The sequence below is a fragment of the Dreissena polymorpha genome, chromosome 12, assembly GCF_020536995.1.
Source record: "Dreissena polymorpha isolate Duluth1 chromosome 12, UMN_Dpol_1.0, whole genome shotgun sequence".
Lineage (NCBI taxonomy): Eukaryota > Metazoa > Mollusca > Bivalvia > Myida > Dreissenidae > Dreissena > Dreissena polymorpha.
The window spans coordinates 50597276-50622920 of NC_068366.1; the positions used below are offsets into that span (position 1 = coordinate 50597276).

At 35.6% G+C, this 25645-nt stretch overlaps 2 protein-coding genes across 2 annotated transcripts in view; one reads left to right on the forward strand and one right to left on the reverse strand.

The window, feature by feature from the left end:
* Positions 1-296: 296 nt before the first annotated feature.
* LOC127852335 (putative ferric-chelate reductase 1) lies at positions 297-9687 on the reverse strand. The gene is made up of 12 exons (XM_052386275.1): positions 9531-9687; positions 7564-7758; positions 7059-7154; positions 5964-6120; positions 4586-4705; positions 4219-4334; positions 3885-3971; positions 3146-3226; positions 2515-2614; positions 2114-2260; positions 1885-1937; positions 297-943 (listed from the first exon to the last, which is right to left on the reverse strand). Exons 1-12 carry the CDS (start codon positions 9621-9623, stop codon positions 848-850), a joined length of 1341 nt encoding a protein of 446 aa, XP_052242235.1. The 5' UTR covers positions 9624-9687; the 3' UTR covers positions 297-847.
* Positions 9688-13963: 4276 nt separating this feature from the next.
* LOC127852333 (DNA mismatch repair protein Msh2-like) overlaps positions 13964-25645 on the forward strand; it is a 38688-nt gene continuing 27006 nt past the window's right edge. The window contains exons 1-8 of the mRNA XM_052386271.1: positions 13964-14020; positions 16381-16430; positions 16775-16810; positions 18428-18515; positions 19089-19234; positions 19830-19940; positions 22369-22455; positions 23155-23278. Of these exons, the coding sequence (XP_052242231.1) occupies positions 13987-14020; positions 16381-16430; positions 16775-16810; positions 18428-18515; positions 19089-19234; positions 19830-19940; positions 22369-22455; positions 23155-23278 (676 nt within the window). The 5' untranslated portion in view covers positions 13964-13986. The remainder of the gene's footprint in view (positions 14021-16380; positions 16431-16774; positions 16811-18427; positions 18516-19088; positions 19235-19829; positions 19941-22368; positions 22456-23154; positions 23279-25645) is intronic.

Genomic DNA, 25645 nt, shown 5'->3' on the forward strand with positions numbered 1-25645 from the left:
AGCATGAATGCTGGATGACAAGATACTTATTTTTAAATTTGCATTGTTAATTCAAGATTGCTACATAAAACGCTCAGATGCATTATATATATCCGACCGACATTAAAAACTAATCGATATGTAAATTATACTACTACCTATGTAAGTAATATTACTTATATTGACATGATATTGCAACACTATAACTGTAAATCCACTCTTTAATTATTAGCAGAAGTTATTGATCTAAACTATCCATGTTAATACTTTAAACAAGTTTTGATCTTTTCTGCACTATATTGATGTGATTTTATGACAACACCCATAAAGTGTCAACTTAGTGACTCGTAAGCCATTTATATGGCTCGGTAGTACAATATTTTGTATATATTCTTTTAATTATAAAACAGATCGTATTATCGCTGTAAATAACAATGAGCGTCCATGTACTATGCTTCGCTTTAATAAAATATACAACTACTAGCCAAATTGTGTCTGTTACTTAATTAACATGAATGTCGTTTCTAAATCTAGCCCTGTCAGGCGCATGGTTCACACGCATGATTGTAAACCACAAGCTATCGTTAATGCGAATTAGAACAGTTAACTTCCAAACATTTTATTTCAAACTACAAAAGCTTTGTTATCGATATTCAAACTTAAATAATCTTTTATTACTAACAAAATGGTTTGCGGACTAAACGCGTATTTGAATTTAGGCACTTCTTAAAATGCAATAAATTATAAATGCAACACAGTCAATAGATGTAAGGGCAAACAGGTTAAAAATATAAACAAATATAAAAATAGTATTATCAATAAGTTAAAAGTCATAAAAACAAATACTAATGAAATTTAAGATCATTATTCAGTACGTTGCTATGATGGCGACGATTCCAATCCAGAACACTACCATAGCCGCGCAAAATATCCCAAGTAGAATTACTTTTAGTTTGGCATCGCGCTAAAATAAAGTAAAATATAATGATATACAAAGGTATATTTTACAAAATTCTGAATGATTATCTTTTTTTTCTTCAAAAATATCGAAAATAAGGCATGACATGATTGCGTTTGACAGATTTGCGGCTTCCGCTTAAATTTTTTAATGTAGGTAGAATACAGTTATGGTAACCATTTTTCATTTTCTTTACAAATGAAACATATCCCTTATGACCGTTTCCATATGGTCTTATTTGTAGGCCTTTGCTCAGATTTTGAATCCACAAGCAAACATTGGATATGTAAGAAGTTTGCAGTTTTTGGTCCGTTACGCAAGTAATGGTGGTGGAACGTGACTATTTGCTACAAATGTTTCATGGATACACTTACAATGTGATAGTTCAGTACAAATCATGGCGATAAAACGGGTGTCCGTAAACAGAATCGACTCATTATTTCAAGTATTATTCAAATACACTCTTTTATGACAATTTAAATAAATATGAATATGCATTGCGTCAATTTCATTTCAAGACGATGTCACATAAATTAACCTGCTACATACACAAATGATGTCCCGGTGTGTGTGTTTGTATCATTGAATTTTTCGCCATATGAAATATTATTTTGTCATAAAACAATGATGGCGGTCTATTAACTGTATCGTTCTTTCCGGGATAAGTCTGATTACAAAAACAGCGTGACTATGAGTAAATGTATTAAGTAACTGACTACTGTCCTACATGAATCAGAGTTAAGGGTAGAATGGCCGTATAATTTTAATCACGAGGAATAATCACACAGGTTTTGTGTTCAAACTGGGACTCGAACCCGCCATTCAATTTGAATGCATCGGAGCTGCCCATCTTGTATGTATTATTGAGATTGTATTAAGTAATATTCTACATGGGACTTGAAATGTAATAAATTATACTATAAACACATGTATCATATGTGCATTACCTTTAAATTTGGTTTGTCTGTACCCTCGGCGGACTTTCCAGTGTTTTGAGAACCTAAAAACGAAAGGAAAATATAGTTTAAGATTTCAAAAACAACATTTGTTATTAAGTTTTTATTGAATGAATTGGATGTGTTGCAAATGTTTGTCCAATTACTAGAACATCACACCCTGCCATCAAATTGAATATCACAACATATATAAGGATGTTGATATTTCAAACAAGCTTACTGGTTTTGTTTGCGGGCGTCTTCCACTTGAGAATTTCCATGATGACCCCCATGATGATGATGGCGGCTAACCAGAGGAGTCCCACCACAAGACCGGAAGTGGGCAGCCCCGCTCTCTCCGTCGTCAACCCGATCATTGTAGAAACAACTGGTAAATTAAATAAAAGTGGAAAACTAGAATAACAAAACAATGAAACGTATGTCGTTGTCAAAAACCATCTGAAATATACTTACATAATTAAACGTGGAGACGGCTAAAAACCAGTTAGCACTTTCACAAACAGACAATTGCGATTCCCATAAATGTTGATGCATGTATCACTATTAACAATATTAACACTAACACTATTCAAACTTCTTCTTAAAATTCTTACAATTATATCTGACCAATACGCACACTACCTGCCAACACGTGACCAGTGACGCCGACCCCGAGGTGTGCCCAATTGAACACGAAGCGGAACTTGTGATCGGGGTCTGGCCGGAACATAGACATGGTTGGCTGTAATGGAAATAATACCAGTATTTTCATCATTTACCTCCACCTCCTCCTTTCTTTCATTAGTATTAATATTGCTGTCATCATAATTAGAACTTATACTAACAATGCATAATTTATTATCATCGTTGTTATAATAAGTGTCCTCCTCGTTATAGTAATCATCATCATCATCATCATCATCATCATCATCATCATCATCATCATCATCATCATCATCATCATCATTACTATTATCATCATCATCATCATCATCATCATCATCATCATCATCATCATCATCATCATCATCATCATCATCATCATCATCATCATCATCACCATCATCATCACGATAAGGTCCTCATCTTCCTATTCGTACTCTACTATTTCGCCTGGTTAATTTTCTCCACAATCTTGTTCGGCATTAGAAGCAGAGCATCTCATAGTTCTCATATTTTCATCGCCATCAGTACCATTCATTAGAACAGCATTGTATTTATAACTACAATCGAAAAAAAATAATTCTTGCATAGAGAGCATCTACACACTTACATTAATGAACATAATGGCGGTCACGATGATTCCAAGAACCGGATGTGCCGCCGTGGCGCCCTTGGATGGCGGAGGTGTTAGCTGCCGGTTGTAAAAAAAAATATTGGAGGGGTGGGCTAAATGCAAAGGTGTGGACTACACAGGACTGATTAATAGACTTAAATTTAAGTCTACAATCGATTAATGTTTAGAAAAAACCCTCATATAAACAGGAAATACTACAAAGGCGGAAATAATCGTCGTGGATTATACTGCACTTGCTGTTTCGAGACGAAACACAGAATGCATTCGCAATAGCTAGGTTTTCCTGGACAATTATAGAACAAGTCATTTCGCCATATCGTTGTTTCTTCGTCTTTCAAAACTCTTGAAACGAACTGATTGGTGCCTTGCTATTACATTGCTACTGAAATAATATCCTTACTTGAATGTGTCGCACGATCGATTCTTCATAAGACGGACTCGGTATGTTAGATTTTTCTGCGTTAAAAGTGCGCGTATGTAACAAATGAAGCAAGTTGTAAAAAGTAGTCAAAAGGGTATCAACGAACTATAGAAAATTCGGAATATATAAACACTTGAAAGACAGATTTGCCAATCAATCTTCTGTGACACCTCATGTCTGTCAAACGATGAGGCATTTCTCAAAAAGGTTTACTCTTCAAAGATACTTATACAATCTGGACACAGAAAGATCTGAAACATATAAAACGCATCAGAATGCAAATGGTCATAATACCTGACTGTAGCCTTTCAGTTCGACGAAAATTGAGATGAATCCAACGGTTCCGAAGATCATGACACAAATCATGGACCCGCGATGGAGCTTTAAAAAATTATAATAAACATAATATGTATCACTTTAGAAACATTATCTTTTTTCTACTGTAAGTGTCATTATCAATAATTTAATAATTATCATCATCATCATCATCATCATCATCATCATCATCATCATCATCATCATCATCATCATCATCATCATCATCATCATCATCATCGCAATCGCAATCGCTATTATTATTTTTTATATATGTACGTCATTTATAAGAAGAATTTTCCCATAGGTATACCTGGAACCAATACTTGGTGCTGAAGAGTTTCTTGTCAGGCAACAGATCTTTCTGGTACCTGGCTATCACAATACCGATGGAGCAACACACCAACCACGCAAGGGTCATCATTGATCCTTCAAATGAAAAACAATGTAATAATATACGAAAACTTGTCCTTTCTTGTTACATAATAATACTCGGCTGCATAAAGCTCTTAACACAAAGCGACGATTTCTTCAGACACGATTCCTCCTGAGGGTGAAATATGACAATATTTAATATATATACGGAAATAAGTTTACTGCACCACACAGCCCGAGTTAAACTCTTGAAGAAAATTTAGGATTGAACAAGGCCATTAATTTTAAATTAAAATGACATTTACCATGCAGTTTTACCAAGGGGCTATTCAGCCTATATTGCTTGTAGATACTGGTAGAGGTGAAGTCCACTTTGACGTCACTCGTGTGAGGAATCATGTAATGCTTGTCCAACTGTGTCACACCTAGAAAACAGTAAAAAAGGCATTTATCAAGAAGTTAGAAACGTATTTGATTCGTAGCATCTGCTTTAAAACAGTAAGACATCTATTAAGAGGTAATACACGTTTAACTCCGTATTATCGGTTTAAAAATAGTAAGAAATCTGTCACTTCAGAAATCGTTATACAGGTTTATAAGACATACATGTATTTCAATCATTTATACACGTTTATTATCTTCATCATTAAGGATAGGCTGAATAAATGTCGATGCCTTAATGTTAATTAAACTGTCTCATATTTTCAAGATCATACTAATACATTATTGTCTACGAATGTTGGCGTCTAAAATTTTAAACCACGAGCAAAACCAATACCGATGAATTGGTGTGTGTGTGTGTGAAACGTGAATACCTCTCCTGCAGAACAACCCAGTCCTCAATGTTTTACCTGTTTACTTTAAAATTAATATGAATAATCATTTCGTCCAAAGATTCAGCACACTAAGTTGAATGTTTGTATGTAAAATCACCCATGGGGAAAAAAGGTCAAAGGACAGACCGACCGTCAATCCAACAGACAAAGCAATACACCACTACTTCATCGAAGGGTATCCGCATACCCGGCGTGTAGACATGGAGAACAAAAATTAATTTCAAAGACAAAATTATAGACAAAATACGAAGATGTCTCAGTAATTTCAATGGTGCTGTTCTGTCGTGTATAACTGGATTTTTAAGTCATTATAACAAACATGACGACAGCGGATTCAAAAACGCTCTTCCCTCAGTTCCTTTCCCGATTTGATATGTATCGAAAATAAGTCAAGGACATACGTAGGTGTCGGCGATATAAGCGGAGAAGTCATTCGCAACAATTTAATGGACGTATACAAATGTTGTAGTTAGCCGTGTGGTTTGAATTGAAGAATGATTGAGTAAAAATCTGTAAAATATTTAAAGAACGACCAACTTGAATATGGTAAAGGGCAACGTACAAACACATTGTAGAAAGCGTTGAAATAGCAATATTGGATGAATAAAAAATTTGTAATTAATCTATACATATATTGGGTGAATATATGAATTGGTATTGTTTGATTTATCTTTTACATTATAATCTGTCAAAATAACCAATTGTTATAGAGAGCGCTGTTGATACTCGATGAAAATAAAACATCGACATTACATTTATTATTGTATAATACATCCGGAATGATGATTTCGTGGGTATTGAAACAACACAAAATAACAGAAACATAAAGGTTGTCTTCATCAATTACCGTGCTTGGTCTTCATTTGTCCCACAACCACCATTATCAAATACTCGTTGTTGAGATTGAAGAAATGGGCATTAGCGTCTTTGATTTGTCGCGTAAAATTGCAAGCAAGGACGCCATTTGCATGGGTAACAGTCGCCGCTGAAAGTCCCGTGTTCAGCTGAATGGGTAAATACATTAGACACTGTAAGCTACCAAAAGCAGTGCATGTTAAAATAGAGTCCAACCAGTAGTTTTATCCATCTATGTATGGCATCAAGTTCAGAAGAAATTAATCACGAACGATCATTTTTAGTTCGATCGTATAGCGCAATGAGCGTTAGTTCATAAACACTCTTTGTTTGAACAAACTTTTCTTATATGATTTTGGTATATGCAGGAATTGCGTTGCACACCAAATGTTGTTGAAAAGGTTTGTTTATTAACCCATTTACGCCTAGCGTCTACAAAAAAGGCCTTGGCAAACAGCGTAGACCCAGATGAGACGCCGCATGATGCGGCGTCTCATCAGGGTCTGTGCTGTTGGCATAAAGGAATTTCTGTAAGAAATATTATAAATATAGATATAAATATACTAGACATCCACAATTTTGGAAATAAATTGATCCAAAGTAGACGGATGGGAGAGTCCACTAGGCATAAATGGGTTAATATAAAACATATTTTTATCGAACCGGTACGTCACGTTAACTTGTGAACACCAGACAAAATTACCTTGTGTGCGCGTTCAATTCCTTTAGTACTAATGCAATGCGCATTAATTTCTTGAAGTTCAGCGTCTGACTAAATGACTTTTTTGTATTACAAAGAAAAACAGATCAAGTCTGAGTTTAAATCTGAAATCAGCTTTCAATATGCATAACAGTTATAGGAAATAAGCCTTGATAACTACATTAAAATTGAAAAATTAAACGCATTACTTATACTTATTTAACTATACATGTGCGTTTATTAACATTACATATCGGTGTTTTAATGGTTTTAATACAATCCGGTCTTAGACTTGGAAGTAGATCAAACAAGGATAATTGAGTTATCTTTATATGGAAGAACAACGGTATTTTATACAACAAAGAACAATAAAAACATTCCACGTACCGGTGAAAGGGATTCTAAATCAGTGTCCTGAGTGTACCAGGACTGTACCGGATTGGTCGGGTCCCCGGGAACACACGCTACCACACTATCGTCGCCCTGGGAGAACACACAGATATAAGTTGATTTTTATAATGAAATTGTTAAGCTTGATAGTCCGTTGCTGTGGAATTCGGGGAATAAAAGGTAATTATTGCGTAAATTGAGGCTTTATTAAAGTGGTTCTGATTATGCACAAGGACCACACAAAGCTATCAATTGCCTTACAAATAGCTCTCAAATACAAATACAATACATACGAATTTCTATAAAATGCATATCAGATTCATTTAAAGTGCCTATAAAAACTTACATGCGATATTAAAACAACAATGATACGAGAGGAATTAGGCAAAGTTATATAAAGACCTCAATTTACACAGCCATTGATGAGATGTTTTCTATGATATAAAACATTATCCATACAGGCTACAGCCATAATGATCTGTTGTACATACGTAAAGCTTACCATTCTGAGGTCGTCTGAGAAGCCTAGTGCCACGTAGCTGTTGGTTGCTGTCACCTCGTACTGTACTGCGAACAGAAGCTCGGTTACCAGAGGTTGCCACGTGACAAGAAAGGTACATCCGGTGTCCCTGCAGTCGGGGAAACAGCCCCTGGTGGTGCCACATGCGGGATCCCATGGGACACTTGCCAGAATACACTGGGTGTCGAATATATCGTGTTTTTCTCAGTAATAATATATTAGAAACTACTTAAAGATATATACTTTGCAACTTATAACTGTATTGAATTGTTGTCAACGAATCAAATCACCAATTAACTGTTTCATACACTCAAGTATAACAATAACGAATATTTGTTAAAGAGTACATGTAATGTTCTATCATTACTTGAAAGTTAATTCTAGCATGGCAGTTAATACATGTAGTTACATCATCATTTATTTAAAACATTTTGTCTACGATCCGTTTATGAATACTGGCAATAATCATACTTTCCCGCAATTAGTAAAATCGACGATCACATTAACATGACCTCGTTTGTTACCTGGTGCGTGGCAGTTTTAGCCCCAGTCTCGTGATCTGAACACTCTCTTTAAAACCCATTTATGCCTAGTGGACTCTCCCATCCTTCTAAATTGGATCAATTTATTTCCAAAATTATGGATGTCTAGTATGTTTATTTCTATATTTAGAAGATTTCTTACAGAAATTCCTTTAAGCAAACAGCGCAGACCCTGATGAGACGCCGCATCATGTGGCGTCTCATCTGGGTCTACGCTGTTTGCCAAGGCCTTTTTTCTAGACGCTAGGCATTAATGGGTTAATCTTCCTTACGGTATACAAAGAGATGCCGTTTGTTTGAAAAGTTTACGCGAGACGGACAACGCACGACACACAAAAAGTTCTAACGTAAATGAAAAGAACAGTTCAACCAAACTACATACCCTGTTTGTTTTGCAACAAATTACTTTATTTTTATTTTTGGCCTATTTGGAAAGGAACTTCCGGGGTAAGAGGATGATTGATACGCGGGTGGTGTGCTTAAGTGAGAAACGTTTCATGACACCGGATCATTCGGATAATTTTGCGATATTTTACGAAACTAAAGTATTAATAGACTGAATTCGTGTAAAATGATGGAGCAATTGATATATTGAAAATGTACGAAATTTCAGAGTGGCATATTGACTTAATTCAACTAATCTCTTTTTAAGAAAATCGATATCTTTGAATAACACATGAAAGTAGATTGCATATACGCGTATCTTTAATGGGATTATATAAAGCTCTATCCAGCGTCTGTCAATGAGTTATACAAATACACCGACCACTTCCTCGTTGACATTTTATTGATAGATGATTCGACACTGACAGGGGGTAAAATATAATGTTAAATATTATTAAACAATGTTTGTTGTATAGACCCTTCTTGACATTTTCCAAAATACGAATGTTCTGAAAAGGCTTCTTAAAGTTGAAATATGAAATCCGTATAAATTGTCCATCAGCGAAGTATGTTTAAGCTTTAAACCCAACCAACCAAATTAGGTCGCAGTGGTGTAGTGGATATGGTGTCCGCCTAGCGAGCTGGAGGTCAAGGGTTTGATCCCCACTGTTGGAGCGTTTTTTAGATTTCCCCCATAGACATCAAGTACTTGATCGAAACCTAGGAAACGGATTCGATAGCGTTTCAAATAAACCTTATATTAGGCTTTCTATTCAATCGAGCTAAAATAAATAGTTTTAAACTAACCAATACGAAAGCAAAAGTCATCGTCCCTGTCCGAACATGTTTATTAAAAACAGTAAATGCATGCCATCATCACACCGGATAATTTACAAATGGGTTTGATTATATAGAAATGCTGATTTGTGTATACTTTCAAATACAATAATAAAAGTACAATTAAAAAAAAAACATGTCAATATAGAGCATACACTGACTGTGCATCGGTCGAATTATATTTACCTTCATTGACAACATGCTTAATAACCCTACAATCCACATTTTAGTCGCCATACTTTTGAATCCCTCACAACTGTAAACAATGTATGTACACATTTCGCTCGTATCACGTACCACGGAAAACACCTTACGAGCGCCTATCAGTATACTGACCGAGATATAGGACTATCTATTGATTTAAAGGGACTCTTCTGTTTAGGTTATTAAATAATAAGACAAATTAACCAATTTGTTTTATTAACCATCAATGTTATGTATATCTACATATAATGGAAACCGAGCTTGTGGTATAATGCTTCAAATAAAGATTTAAGATTCAAATAATACCTGTTGCTGAAATGTCTGAATTCGGATTTAAAGGATGTCTACCATTAACAGCCTTTTGGTTGAAGACTTAATGGGTTTCCTACATCTTCTAGCAAAACTAAATTATTGTTAAAAGACTCGTTGCTATCAGTGAAACTTTAAAATCCGACTGAATGTACTTTCGGCAAACAATTGTTTCTTGGCATTAACGATCCAATTGAAAATTGGTGTAGCTCAAACACATTAGGAAAAAGACCTATTTGAAAACACGAACAGTTTTGTAAATTCACATCTTTGCCGTCGCTAAGAACAAAATGACAGCAATAACTGTTCCTTGGTATCTTTAGACTTATATGAAAAGTATTGAATGTATGGATTCGTGAATTGATGACATCAGACCAGTTTTATAATAAGTATTTGTGCGACAACTATAGAATCCTGATTGTAACAGAATCGCTGTATGTACAGACATTTGAAAAAATATTTACATCGGTAAACATTACTGTACTATGTTTGATTTACTTAAGTTATTGTTCCATATAAACTTCATTGTTATTCAATACTTCGCTTTTCAACGTGTGAGATTCCATATTGAAAAATAAAAAATATTTTAATATGGAATCTCACACGTTGAAAAGCGAAGTATTGAATAACAAGGAAGTATTATATGGAACAATAACTTCAGTAAATAAAACATAGTACAGTAATACATGCACGCTAGCTAGCTCTTCTAATACATGTATATGTAATCTATGTACTTATGTACATTAAAAACCGGAATATTGTTAGATTTTACTAGAATACCATTCGACTAATAAGTTACTTATAATAACCGTGTTGATTGGATTGTATAAAATCAAAGCGCTGAAGGCGTTGAATTTGTTCGCTGTTGTATAATCTTAGAGGCAACTCAGTTTTCAAAATTATATTAAAGCTTTTTATATCGCAAGTTTGAAATGATCACAACTTATTCAAATTTATAAAGAGTGTGTCTTAAAACACAGGTCGAGATGTGTGTTTTTTTCTTCAAATCATTGATACAGCTAATCAGTGTACACATGCTAATCTTATTTGACATGCATTAAGTCCCGTTTTCCCTGAAAGCAGCCAATATGTACAGATTTTAATGATGAACTCTAGACTGGCAAACGTTGTCTTACAAGCTGTTTAATACACACTATGTAGTGTACCAATGAGAACAGGCAGATTCGTCGTTTGCTTAAATTTGTTGGAGTTATATATCCACACAGGCAGTCACGGCTAACGGTTCCTAGCGTAGCGAATGCATACTGATTTGCAAAATTGCGTCTGCATTATTTTTGAGCTAACGCTCACAAATAACCAGGATTGTCATTTCGAAAATGAAGGATGGTTTAATTAAGAATTCTACTATATTTCAGTTACGAGTGTAAACCGCATACGTTAGTCATTATTGAATAAATAAATTCCTCCGAACCCCCTCCCCACCCAGAAATATTTCAGACATGAACGGTTACAAGCTATAAAGACCACAGGAGGCCAGTGTACTCCCAGAAACCGTAGATTATATAATATCTACATGTCCGAAGAGAAAAGCTGGTGGATATGACAATCTCCAGTATGAACATCTAATATGCAAAACATGTGATATCCCCAGTGCTAGCGAACATCTATACCTGGATGCCACGTATCGGACACGTCCCAGACAGCATGAAGCGTGACGTCATCATCACTATGCACAAAGGGGGAAACAAACGTCGTGACTTGCCGGATAACTTTCGTGCCATAACTCTCACTTCCGTCTTATTAAAATTGTTCGAATCAGTCCTATTGACAAGGTCAAAAGTAAACATTATGTCGAATATAAATAAACAACAAGCTAGGTGGCTTCCAAGACGGATTACCCTGCCTAATGACTTCCTTTATTCTGCGTGAATCTGTTTATTTTGCACAAGAGTCCAACTCCAAGCTATATGCACGCTTTATGGATGGCAGAAAGGCCTTCGACACCGTTTGGCACCGGGGGATGCTCTACAAGCTGTATACAGAAACAGACATTGACAGCACAAGCTTTCTTGCATTCTGTGCTATATACACGAACATGTCTAGCTGTATCCGTTATCAGGGGAAACACTCAGAGTGGTTCGACGTCCTTAAAGGCACGAGGCAAGGTGGACGCAGCTCCCCGTTGCTCTACTTACTCTACATCAAGGGGCTTATCAGTACCTTAGAGAAATCTGTAACTGGTATCTGTGTGTACGATATTCGAGTCAGCTCACCTACAGTCGCCGATGACAAGCTGTTGCTGTCATACTCTGTTAATGTGTTAAATGCAATGCTGGAAATCTGTAACAACTATTCAAAACAATGGCAGTACCAGTATAACCCGAACAAATGCTCAGTCGTCGTTTTTAACGAACGCTTGAAGGGAGAGACAAACCGAACTTTTAAACTTGGTACTCACACAATCAAAGAGGCATCTCCCTACGTTTACCTCGGTTTGAAGTTCGACCCTTTTCTATGTTCTACAGGAATGGTTGATGACGCTTGCAACAAGCTTCGAGGGACATATCTGAGTATTGTTAATAGTGGAATATCTCCCCTGTCACTCAACCCGTCAACATCTATAAAAGTCTATAACTCGATTGTGATACCAAAAGCATTATATGGTTGTGAACTATGGACTTCAATAAGTGCAGAGGATAAAATCAAGTTAGAACGCTCTCATAGATTTTGCCTAAAACACATACAGGGTCTGCCACAAAACACTGCAACTAACTTTACTTTATGTGCTATCCATGCTGTGCCTATGGAGACAGTAGTCGATTACAGAAAGCTGGTCTTTCTAGGACAACTTTGCAACCTGCGAAATACATACATGGTCAAACACTTGTTTAACAGCAGACTCATACATTATGAAAACTTTGACAAACAACATCATGGTTTCATTCCCGACATACGTGCGATATTGTGCACGTACGAACTTCACCACATTATGGGTCAGTACATTGCAGAAGGCCTGTTCCCGGTGAAAAGTGTGTGGAAAGCCATGCTCGGCCGACATGTTACACAAAAAAGGAATTTAGATCTGCTGCAAGAGTGTTTGGTGAAGTACCCCTTTCTTGGCTCAACAATATTACGATCCGACGGAGTGTGTGCTTTATGGAATATAGCCAGAAATAATCCTGAACTCTCCTCTCTCTGTAGCAAGACAGTGCGAGTAATTGGGCGACTTACTATGCCCGCGTATTTAAATACATGTGCACTTTGTAATGGATTGAATTCAAATATAGTGCACCATCGTATTCTGCTCTGTAATGCGAATTCAAACACTCGTGAACAGTTATGGAATACCATAATGGACACCAATGGTCTTGGTTTTTTTCAACCAGATGTGTCGCTCTAGTCTTTCTGAGCAGTGCAATTATATTCTTCGGATGTTTCTTGACATAAACTATGACAACTTCATTCATACAAGACTTTCATCACTAGTCTGCAAAATGTTTTCACAGTAGGGAACTCTCTAAATGATTACCTTGCGCGAGTATATATGTATGTGTTATATATATGTGTGTATATATATATATATATATATATATATATATATATATATATATATATATATATATATATATATATATATATATATATATATATATTAAACAGTACAATTAAATAATTTGTTCTTACAGCCATGAATCGTCTGTTTAGCAATTTCGTGTTTTGGTGCTAGGCTCGAGATTGACTAATTATATAATTTTCCAACTTAACAAAATGATAAAGATAACACGATACTCCTGGCGCCTGACTAGAAATTCGCTTTTGCCTCCTAGATGGGACAACCTGGAGACTCTGTTAAAAAACAAAAATAACAAAGCATCGAGATTTTACTAAATAATAATGTTTCTATTTTTCTCTCTTTTTTGCTGATGTTGTTGTTAACATCCATGTATATCGTTTGTTTGTATTTACCTGAACCCTTGCTTATTTATAGTTTTATTGTGTTTCGATCTTCGTATCTTGTATATGGAGGAATAAAAGTATATATACACTTTGCATTTCGTTTTGGTTTTAAGAAAAACGAAAGCAAATCTTGTTTACTGACTTGTAACCCTTGCGATTTGCATTATTTACATAAATTTTGGAACATCGTGTAATTTCCCGCTATTATGCAATGGCACTTCAACCGAACCAAGAATTAAAGCTTGGTAATAGCAATATTTGTAATGTTCTGCATTTAATTTTCACCTTGTTGTAGGAGATTTGGTGATAAAACAATCACTCAATTGGATTTCAATAACTGTCATTGTGAACAGTTTGTTTGTTATGTATATTTATCATATGTCAATTACTTTTCGCCCACACTTGTCGAACCAAATTGGAGTGGAGAATGTGTATTCGTAGTATCGGCCCTCTTAATGAATACATATGAATTTCGGAAGTGAACAAATACAAAAACACGCATGTGTTAAATGTCGATCTATAGTTAAATGCGTATTCTTGGACATAACAACGAAAACTGCATTTTAATCGGAAAAGTTTTGTCAAAATACTGGCTAGACTTGGGTCCCTCTACTAATCTGTTTCATGTGCAATTGTCTCATAGTATTGGCCCTTCTGATTGGCTGCTAAGATTTGTTTTTATGCGCATGTGCTTGTTCTAAAAAAGTAACTTAATGGATAAACGAAACTCTTGCTCATGTTCTTAATATATTTGTACATTTTATCCAAAACCAGCGCCCTCACACTACTTTGGGGGAAGGGGTCCGCAGCCCTTAGGAGGGGGATTTTTTTGTAAATGGGGGTATTTTTATAACAAAACACAACAACTGTGTTGAACCGTTATAAACATATATTGCTATATATGTGACTGTCTATAGGACAGAAAGGTGGACTTTTACTCAATCTATATAACAGTTATCTTATTTAAAAGTCCAAATATATTGCGGTTGAAGGGGTCCAATGATCGCGACCTAGATATATCCGGCGCGCAATATAAATTGTATTTGGCGATCTCAAAACACGCTATTTTCCTACCTTATTGAAGCATGTGTTATATCCATATGTTATTCATTGGTATAAAACAAAACATTATTCCATGTAAGTATTTTCAAATGCGTATTATTAAATTTGTAATCCGAAAACAATTGCCAAGTTTTATTGTTCAAGAAAGCATGCACAAATTAGACCCCATGTACAAAATCATCAACAATGACGTCATCTTATCCTCATGGAAAGCATGGTGCATTTTGACAAACTGAAGGAGCTTTGCCTCGCAATTAAAAGCAAGTAGTTTACACTGTATCTAACGCTCAAAGATTGTTGAGATAGGTCAGTATGATTTGTGACATTTACAGTTTAAATTGTATACACCTTAATGTGTGCACTGGTGCGTTTTGGCAGTTCATAGCAATTTCAAGAGAGAATGTTAACACCCAAAATGACCTGATGTTTGTGGCAAGAGGACTTATTGTTTATCGCAGTACACAGGTGCTACAGTGATGTACAATGAAACCAAACAATCTGGTCAAAACTGGATTATGAATGTGATAAACAGAAAATTAAAGTGGGTGAAAAGAGGGTAAAAAACTAGCTTGTACCTGATTTTATCTCCGCAAATTCTCAGATTAAAACATGTTATTTGGGCATTATGCTCGTCGCATGTTTTGGGATCCATAACCATAGCCGATTTGTGATATATTGGACAACGCAACATAACGGACAGTGAAATATTGGAGTCAATTTTCAACTATAAATCAGCGATTTTTTTTCTCATTTTCTGAAGGGGAAAAAAATCATTTTTTTGGGGAAAAAAATATACTTTTCAGGTGGTGACTGCCGCCGAAATTCGGCGGCAGATTTGATAGAGGGCCCTGAAAACTAAGCGGCATATAAAACATTTGATGAAGCTACAATCAATCCATAAACAAACTAACAAAATTGTATGTTACATTATTAAAAATCATAGGGTCACCCTGGAATAAACATGACCTACTTTCCAATGAACACCGGATATCATGAGAATGACCGTCGTAATAGTCATGAATAACCATCAAATAATTTACTACTTCTAAAAATTGAAAAAACAAGAACACTTTCCAGTACTTCTGAAGGTTTTTCGTTAAAGTAACAATACTATGAGAAGGACTGATACTATGAGAGTTAGGGATAATCATAGGCAGAGTTAAACAAATTTAAATTGCCACTCACTGAGCAATTCACTGCATACAGTAGCTCGTGGGCATAGTTAACTCAGTGAATAACCAGATTTCCGTTGGGACTTGTATTAGAAAATAGTGTACATGCAGATTATCGAACACCCAAGGGACTAACACCATGTGTAAAACATATGTACAACTGTCGATTTGCGGCGTAATTTATGTGTTTTTTTCAAAGTCAAACTTTATTTTTATATGATGCATAAGCACATTTCTGAAATATAATTTTAATAAATATAAAAATACATATTTCTCTTGTTTATTGGTACGATAAATATTCAATTATGATTAAATCAAAACATGTTTATATATTTTGGTTCTTTCTGACACTGTGTTTTTCTCTCATGCAGATTTGTCCCAGGAGCAGGGGTTCCTGGCCTACTACAGAACTTTGCCAGAGGTATTTTGGGAAAGACAAATTTAAACAATGATTGAAAAGATAATATTTATAATATTGAACTTCTCTTAAATGTTTGAAAAAAATTAATGCATTTGGGTTGCAATTTATACATTAAAATTGTGGACATTGACATGTTGCTTCAAAATGTGGTTTAAACAAATAAGTTTTAAACTGAATTTTATAATAAATGAACATGCTCTATATTTAAGTTTGTTTCTAATATTTACATCATGTCCCCATTTAGTCTGCCAACTGTCCGTCTGTCTAGAAGGGTTATCAAGGGATGTCAAGATGGCTACCTCCTTGGCATTTGTGTATTCTGACTCATTTCTTGTTTCTTTCAGAAATCGGGCACCACAATCAGATTCTTTGACAGATCTGTGAGTATAAATCATATTTATGCATGAATTATGAAAGTCTTATGCATGGCTTATTGAGGAAGGTTCTGAGCAAACTGGGCTTAGTGCATGTTCATGAAGTGCCGTTCCAGATTAGCCTGTGCAGTTCAGACAGGCTAATCAGGGACAACAATTTCAGCCTAACCTTGGTTTTCATTTAGAAGAGACCTCCTTTAAACGAAAATTTCCTTAAAACAAAGTGTCGTCACTGTTTAGCCTGTGCAAACTGCACATGCATTAAGGCTAGTTTTTGCAGAACACGGCTCCTGTTACCACTCTGGTTCTAGTGTCCAAGTAGTATCCAATGCTTCAGAACTCTTGATTTATTATACCCCTATTACCAATGGTAATGGGGGCTATATAGGAGTCACTTTGTTGGTCTGTCGGTCTGTCCCGAAAGCTTGTCCGGGCCATAGCTATGTTGTTCATCGTAAGATTTTAAAATCATTTGGCACATTTGTTCACTGTAATTGGACGGTGTGTCGCGCGAAAGAATTACGTCAATATCCAGGTTTTTTTTCCACATTTTGGGAAGATAGCCCATGGCTTTGGATTTGGGAATTTTATCGGCAAGTTCATGAAATTGGGAGAATAAATTCATAAGCATTTTTTTCCACACGAAAAGTCCACAGATAGGGGAAATACTTAATTTAATATAACTCTTTATAATCATTCAAATTAAAAAAAATATAATACTTTGTTTGAGGTAATTGATTTAAAATTGAGATAAAAAAAAAAATACACATTTTTTTTTTGTAAATTGGGAATTTTTTTTTTATATACTTTTTGGGATTGGGAACATAGCATAATTTCGGCTATAAAATCGAGCCAAAAAACCCCTGATATCTCAAAGGTCAAGGTCACACTTTGAGTTCAAAGGTAAAAAATGGTCATAAATGAGCTTGTCCAGGCCAAAACTTTTGTCATTTATTGTGAGATTTTAAAATCATTTGGCACATTTGTTCATCATCATTGGACAGTGTGTCGCGCGAAAGAATTACATCCATAGCTCCAAGGTCAAGGTCACACTTTGAGTTCAAAGGTCAAAAATGGCCATAAATGAGCTTGTCTGAGCCATAACTATGTTGTTCATGGTGAGATTTTAAAATCATTTGGAACATTTGTTCACCATCATTGGACGGTGTTTCGTGCGAAAGAATTAAGTTGATATCTTCAAGGTCACACTTTGAGTTCAAAGGTCAAAAAAGGCCATAAATGAGCTTCTCTGGGCAATTACTATGTTGTTCATTGTGAGATTTTAAAATAATTGAATCGCCATCATCGGACGGTGTGTGGCACGAAAAAATTATGTCGACATCTCCAAGGTCAAGGTCACACTTTGAGTTCAAAGGTCAAAAATGGCCATAAATGATAATGGCATAATAATTCTTTAAAATCGCCATAACTTAGCTCCTCTTGTTTTGTGAAGACAGCATGCAAAATAGTCTGTGTCAATGAGGCACATGGGGGTATACGTCACGTCTGTGACAAAGCTCTAGTATTTTATTAGTAAATAAACACAGATAGCTTATTTTCTAAAGTAGCATTTAACTGGAAGATATTGGTAAATAAAACACAAGTTGCTGCTTTTTTTTGCAGGACTATTACACTGTCCATGGGCAAGATGCTTTGTTTGTTGCTAAGGATGTTTTCAAGACAAACACTGTTGTCAAGTACCTAGGCTCAGGTATTGCTTTTTCATTTCTTTGTTTATATTTCAGCTCTGGACTGCATGATTTTGAAATAATGTTTCAATTATAGGAAAAACAAACAAAGCAAAAAAACCCTCATAGATACAACAATATTAAACAAGGACCCCCACCTTTTTTCTACAGGTGTAAAAAAACACTTGTAGATATTAAATGACAAAAAAACATGCTTGTATAGCCATTTTGTATTCAGTGTCAAAATAAAGACAGAAAAAAGTAAAAATGATGTGATCAACATGAAACCAGATGTAAGTAAAATTGGGATAGGCTCATTTGCATTTCACAAAAACCTGAATGATTTGCCAAACTAATGGAGGCTGTGCAGTCTGCACAGGCTGATTAAACTCTTTCTGCTTCAACTGGATTTTCGCTTAGAAAAGACTTATTTTAAAGAAAAAATACAATAACAGTGGAAAGTGTCCTCCCTTTTTTTCCACTGCAAACTGCACATGCTCATCTGGGACACATTCTGCACCTGCAGTACGCCCTGTTCCCGGAGGCTCATCTGTATTCCACAATAACCTTGTATTCTCTTTGTAAACCACCTGTAGGGGAGAAGAAAGTGGAGTCAGTGTGCCTCAGCAAGATGAACTTTGAGGCCCTTGTGCGTGACCTACTGTTGGTGAGACAGTATCGAGTAGAAGTGTACAAGAACAAGGGAGGAGCCAAGAACAACGAGTGGAGTCTTGGATACAAGGTATTTATACTTTCCTGCTAAGAAGGGGAGGAGGGGGGGGGGAGTGAATTTACAGTCTTTCCGTTGGAAAACTATTTATTTTTCTCAAGATGTCTGAGGAACACTATGACCAACAGTCATAATAAGTTTGTATGCTGGACATGTGATAGATAGGAAAAGAAAATGCCTATTTATTGAGGTAAACAGGTGAACACTAAAAGACATCTCCCAGCAATTGTGCAAATATTGACTTATACTGCTGTTGGGGGAGGGGGTTAACATATTTCACAAACATCATTTGTTATTTGTCACTCAAACCCTATATTCATCTTACATATGGGTACCTTTACAGATGTCTAAAAGCAATGTGTAATTAAACATCTTGCAATGCAGTAATATTAGAAATACATGTTCAGAAGTAGCTAGAACCCTTTTAACCTATTGTATTTGAGTTTTGCTCATGGACGACAGGGTTTAATGAATATGCGTAGTTTAGTCCCATATTAGCCTGTGCAAGCCAGTTTTGGTGTATAAGTGTCTTCCATGATTTGCCTGTGCAGCCATACATTAGACCCCATTTTTCAGATCGAGGCTCATGTTTATCTTTATGCCACAGGCCTCCCCGGGCAATCTGACCCAGTTTGAGGACATCTTGTTTGGCAGTTCTGACATGTCAAACTCTGTCGGAGTGGTAGCGGTGAAACTGTCCTCTGATAACGGACAGCGGGTAAGATTTTTAAGCATGGTGGATTTAAGAAAGAGCAAAAGTAGTGTGAACATCCTAATTTGAAGAAATAAATGAAGCGTATTTTTCATTTTATGGAAAATATCTACTCATATAAACATACATAATTGAGTTTTAACAAAGAATAATTAATGTATTTAATACACGTTTACATTTTAATATCTTCTTAAATGCCATTACAATAAACTGTATAGAATGACAAATATAATAAAGCAGAATACACACATGAATCTGATTATACATATACACAGATCCACAAACATATAAATCGCATCATGTTTGTCTGTTTCCTTTTTTCAAACTTTAATCTTGTTAGATGTATGTATTTTTCTTCGTGATCAGAATGAACTCCAAATTACAAACACTAATTCTGTCACATTCAATAGGTATAAATACATAAATTTCTAATGACAATGTGTTAATTGTATCTAAAACGTATTCTCCATCGTTGAATGACACACCCTTTTCATTAATCACTACTAATAATATGATCATAATAATTAGATTTTTATGTCCCCCACTATAGTAGTGGGGGACATATTGTTTTTGCCCTGTCTGTCTGTTGGTCTGTTTGGCCCAACTTTAACATTTTGCAATAACTTTTGCAATATTGAAGATAGCAACTTGATATTTGGCATGCATGTGTATCTCATGGAGCTGCACATTTTGAGTGGTGAAAGGTCAAGGTCAAGGTCATCCTTCAAGGTCAGAGGTCAAATATATGTGGCCCAAATCGCTTATTTTATGAATACTTTTGCAATTTTGAAGATAGCAACTTGATATTTGGCATGCATGTGTATCTCATGGAGCTGCACATTTTGAGTTGTAAAAGGTCAAGGTCAAGGTCATTATTCACAAGGTCAAGGTCATCCTCCAAGGTCAAACGTCATATAGGGGGACATTGTGTTTCACAAACGCATCTTGTTATTTGTCATTTTCACTGAGCATCGTTATTTCCTTTTATTGTCTGCCACCTTGGAATATTTGCGACTTGCGTGCAATGCAAGGAAAAATCGAAAATGTATTGACTACTTTCGCTAACCAATAGTTGAACCAAATGTCGTTCGGCGATAATTTAAGACGCTCTGTTAATGTTTGGAATAATACTCGGATTTTATCGATCCTGCAATGTACTACTGACTTACAAGATTTGACATAAATGAACTTTTCATATTTGGAAATATCATAAATCAGCAAGCAGAAAATAATGTTGTCATGAAAACTGCAAGTGGATTTATATCTTTGAAAGCAAAAATGACCGGACAGTAAGTCCGACGATCTTGCATTTTTGCTGTGGCCCTTTTAATTGTTCAGCAACGTCTGACGGCCGGCTTTCCCTCTGTCTGTTGATCTCATTTTTAGTTGGTCGCGCTAGCGAGCAACTAATGTAGAGAAAGTTTTGCAAGTCAGTCTGCTGTTAAATACACTAGGCGGAGCGTCGTTGTATTGGACAATCGCTATTGGCCAATGAGAGCGCACGCTTTGCATGAGCGACAGCACTCGTACGTCTGCACTACCTGCAGTAAAATAATGCAGACAACGAATGCTAGTAGCGTCTGCTCTTCTACGCTAGGAATGATCATAACCACCCCATCTGCCTGTTTATAGTTCACCACTGGTACACTGCAGACATGGAGTGCGTGTATGTAATCAATAGTGTTTAACAGCTTGTAAGATGACATTGGCCAGTGTAGCGTTTAACAGCTTGTGCGTCAACATTGGCCAGTTTATCATTGAAATCTGATCATATTAGCTTCTTTCAGGGAAAATGGGGCTTAATGCATGTCAAATAAGATTAGCCTGTGCACACTGATTAGCCTGTGCAATGCGCACAAGCTAATCAAGGACAACACTTTCTGATTGTATGGTGTGTTTCGTTTAAAGAGAGTTTCAGGTACTTGGATGAATTAATGCATAAGCATTAAGCCCAGTTTTCCCAAAATGAAGCTTAAATTATCTTGTTTATTAATAATTTGAAATAAAAACACATCTCGACACTCTTTATAAGTTTGAATGGGTTGTGTTCATTTCAAACTTGCGATATAAAAAGCTATAACATAATTTTGAAAACTGAGCTGCGTCTAAGATTATACAAAAGCAAACAACTTCAGTGCCTTCAGCGCTTTGATTTAAAATATAAATTCATCTCAACTTTTAATTCATCTCAAGTCAAGCTGGTAAAACCTTAGAAAATTTATTCAAACCAATTGTATTCTCAATTATAAAGCATTTGTAAGCGAAAAGACAGCAACACTAATTTAAGAATTTTAGCCAAAATTACGCAACTTTTCCCAATCCAAAGGGACCGGGCCAAAATTCCCCAAAGGGTACAAAAACCATAGCCAATGAAAAATGAGTATTCTGTTTATTGTAAGATAATTTTGCCACAGAACTTTTGCTTCCTTTGTAGGTTATAGGGGTGGGGTATGCTGATGCCACACTGAGAAAGTTCCAAGTCTCTGAATTCACAGACAACGATCAGTTCTCAAATCTTGAGGTAGTAAATGGGTTTTCTTAAATTTTACTATGTTTAAAAGCCATATCCCTTTCAAGTTTTGTTATTCCAAGTTCACAATCGAATATTCTATTTGGTTTACAAACTATTTATTTAAGCATGAGTGAGTTTTAAGTTTGTGCCTTTTTTGCTACTTTTTCTGGAAAGAACATGACATTTTTCTAACATAACATCGGAGATTACCGGTATTGCTTTCCTGAGTCTTTATCAAACTATTGACCTTAAATTTTCTGCCTTAAATGATTTCCTTCAATTTTCCAAAAATTATTTACCAATCAGAATGCCTATAAGACTTTTTTTAATTCAATTACTGGAAGTAAAATATTTTAATACTTGGATGAAGTTTGAAATTGTGGGGCCTGATAAGTACGTTGTACACTGGATGTACCAGACTTCAACTTCAATATCAATCTGCTAAACTGCAGGCTCAAGAAGGACAGATCCAACCCATTAAAGTGCTCCCCAAGCAGGGATGGGACTGGAGAGTTTTGAACCTTGCATTTTGGCCAAAGTTTACCAACATTGATGTTTGAATACACCCTACATATTATATCAGAAAACTGAGTGGTCCGCCACCTTCTTATTTCCAACCCTGGAACTCAAAACCTCCTTTGCACACGATGGATACCAAATGGTAGTCTTTATGGGAATGCATATAAGCTTCTATATCCCACTCCCCAGGCGCTGTTAGTGCAGCTGGGACCCAAGGAATGCCTGGTGGCCATGGGCGACACAGCCAGTGAGGCGGGCAAACTGAAACAGGTCCTGGAGAGAAGTGGTGTCATGGTTACAGAGAGGAAGAGAAGTAAGATTAACATTTAACAGGACATTTAGCTCCCTTGGTTGAGAACATTTGTCTACAATTTTAGGTTAGAGTCCTGACCCAGCCAACTTGTGTGTTTGTTGTCATGCTTTATATTATATCTACGGCCATTCTGCAACAAGTAGAGAACTTGTTAGTTACTTGCATAAGACTACGCAAGTAGAGTGTTGGTCCTTTGTTTATTTTTGTTATGAAATATTGTCCAGATCATATCTTAAAAATAAAACATTTATCAACTTAAACTTAATAGGTAGATATATTTCATGTAGCAGAAAGTCACAATTTACATTCCATACTGTCCTACGAGGAGGAAACATATACAGGCCCATTGAAAATTTTGCCGGCCTAAATTATGAGTATTTTAAGGGGGCATAGGGGCAGGGCAAAGTAAATTTTAAAAAAACATTTTAAAGCATTGTTGATTCCAGAAAGGGCAACAAATAGTGCAAAAAGCCATGGTAAAGACAATTATTTTAGTGTTTAAGTTTGGGGAAAAAATTTACACCTCTAAACATACATCCTTGAGTGTTATTGATGCATTTAACACAGATTTATTTATATTTTTAATATGTTTACCTTTCCATATCTTCCATGATACTGTAACTTGCCATTACAGTAAAGTTTAAACAGTAAAAAACATTATAAAGCAGAATATGCACAGGAATCTGATTATACACAGATCCACTAACAAATAAATCAAACTTAGTTTTTCTTTTCCATTTTTGAATGATAATTTTGATACTTGTATTTTTATATTCGAGGAGACTGTACTAAAATTTACAAGGTAAAATCGCATATGTCGGACTACTTTTGTGAACCATAAGTTAAGTCAGATGTCGTTTGGTACAAACTCGTGAGGCTCTGTAAAAGTTTGGAATCTTTCTTGGAATTTATTGATTCTGCAGTGTACTGCTGACAGTTGTTATGAATGTTAAAAGAAAGATCTTTTTATGTCTGGAAATATCATGAACCGGTAACCACGAAATAATGCTGTTGTGAAAACTGCAAGAGGGTTACAATGTTTGGAAGCAAAAATTATTAGACATTAAGTTCAACGATCTTGCTTTTCATTGTCAGCCTTTCAAAATGTTGGTCAGAAATATCAGACGGGCCCACAGGCTTATGCCAGTCTGATGTACTGCATTAGCTCTATAAATTATTGCTATTTATAGTTTTACAGTTATTGCCCTTTGTTAATATTTGTACTTTAATTAAGCCTGAGGCATACATTGAAAGTCAAAAGAGTTATGATTTTGAAACTTACAGGTAAGTAGATCTCATTAAGAGGATGCTATATTCTTAAGAGACCAGTGATTTTTTTTGCTTTATATTTAACAGTCTGTGCCTTTTTGATTGGGAACAAAATCGCAATAGACCTTGAAATTGGCAAAAATTAAACATTATTAATAAGATTATAAATAACAGTATACCACATGTTTATAACTGCATGTTTAACTGCTTTATACAATTTATATTATAAAGTGCCAGGGAATTGAATTTCTGTTAATAAACTCAATAAACCAATTATTGAGTTTATTGAAAAAATTTGGCATATTTTCGGGGGAAGTGATTGTCAGAGTTTTGGGAAAAAAATAAATACTTTTTGCCATTCAGAAACGGCCTTTTTGTTTACTTTTGTAAACAGCCTGTAAGAGGCTGTACATTTGGGCAAAAAAACAACAACTGGACAAATAAGAATTGCTTACATATTTTGAGAATTGTCATTTATTAATTTTCATACTTACATTGTCAGTGTTTTTTTGTGATGAAATATTCGGCGTTATTCGGCCCCATTCCCCCATCTCAAGAGTATATATTTTTCCCCCAAATATTTTTAAAATTCCCCTCTCGGAAGTGTTATTCAATTTTAATCAATACCTCATTTAAATACGTCTTTCGTTACGAATTTTCTACAATTTTCCTGAACTGCATCCGTGTGTTTACTTTATTTTAGCCTTTACCGCAAACCGTACGTAGTTCACTATCACGACTTTCGCTTTACGACATCTACTGCAAACCATACGTATTCCAACATGTAGCACAACAACAAAAGCTATCAAAAAAAAATTGACAAATCTGTTTTAACTTAAAAATAAATTGATATTCTTTTCAAACAAGTACAACTTAAAAGTCAGTCTTCTTCAAATGCGGGCAGTGAAACGCCAGAAACGTCCGGTCAAGAGAGTGTTGAGGACTGTTTAGTTTGCTCAACCTGCTTTGTACGCCACAGAGAAACAGGCTTGGGGAAGCTACACTGGAGTCCCTGATCAGACTTTGTCTTCACACGGAGAGACTTGGTGAAGAGGAGGTCACCAGAATAATTGATAAATTCACTGAAAAGCCCAGAAA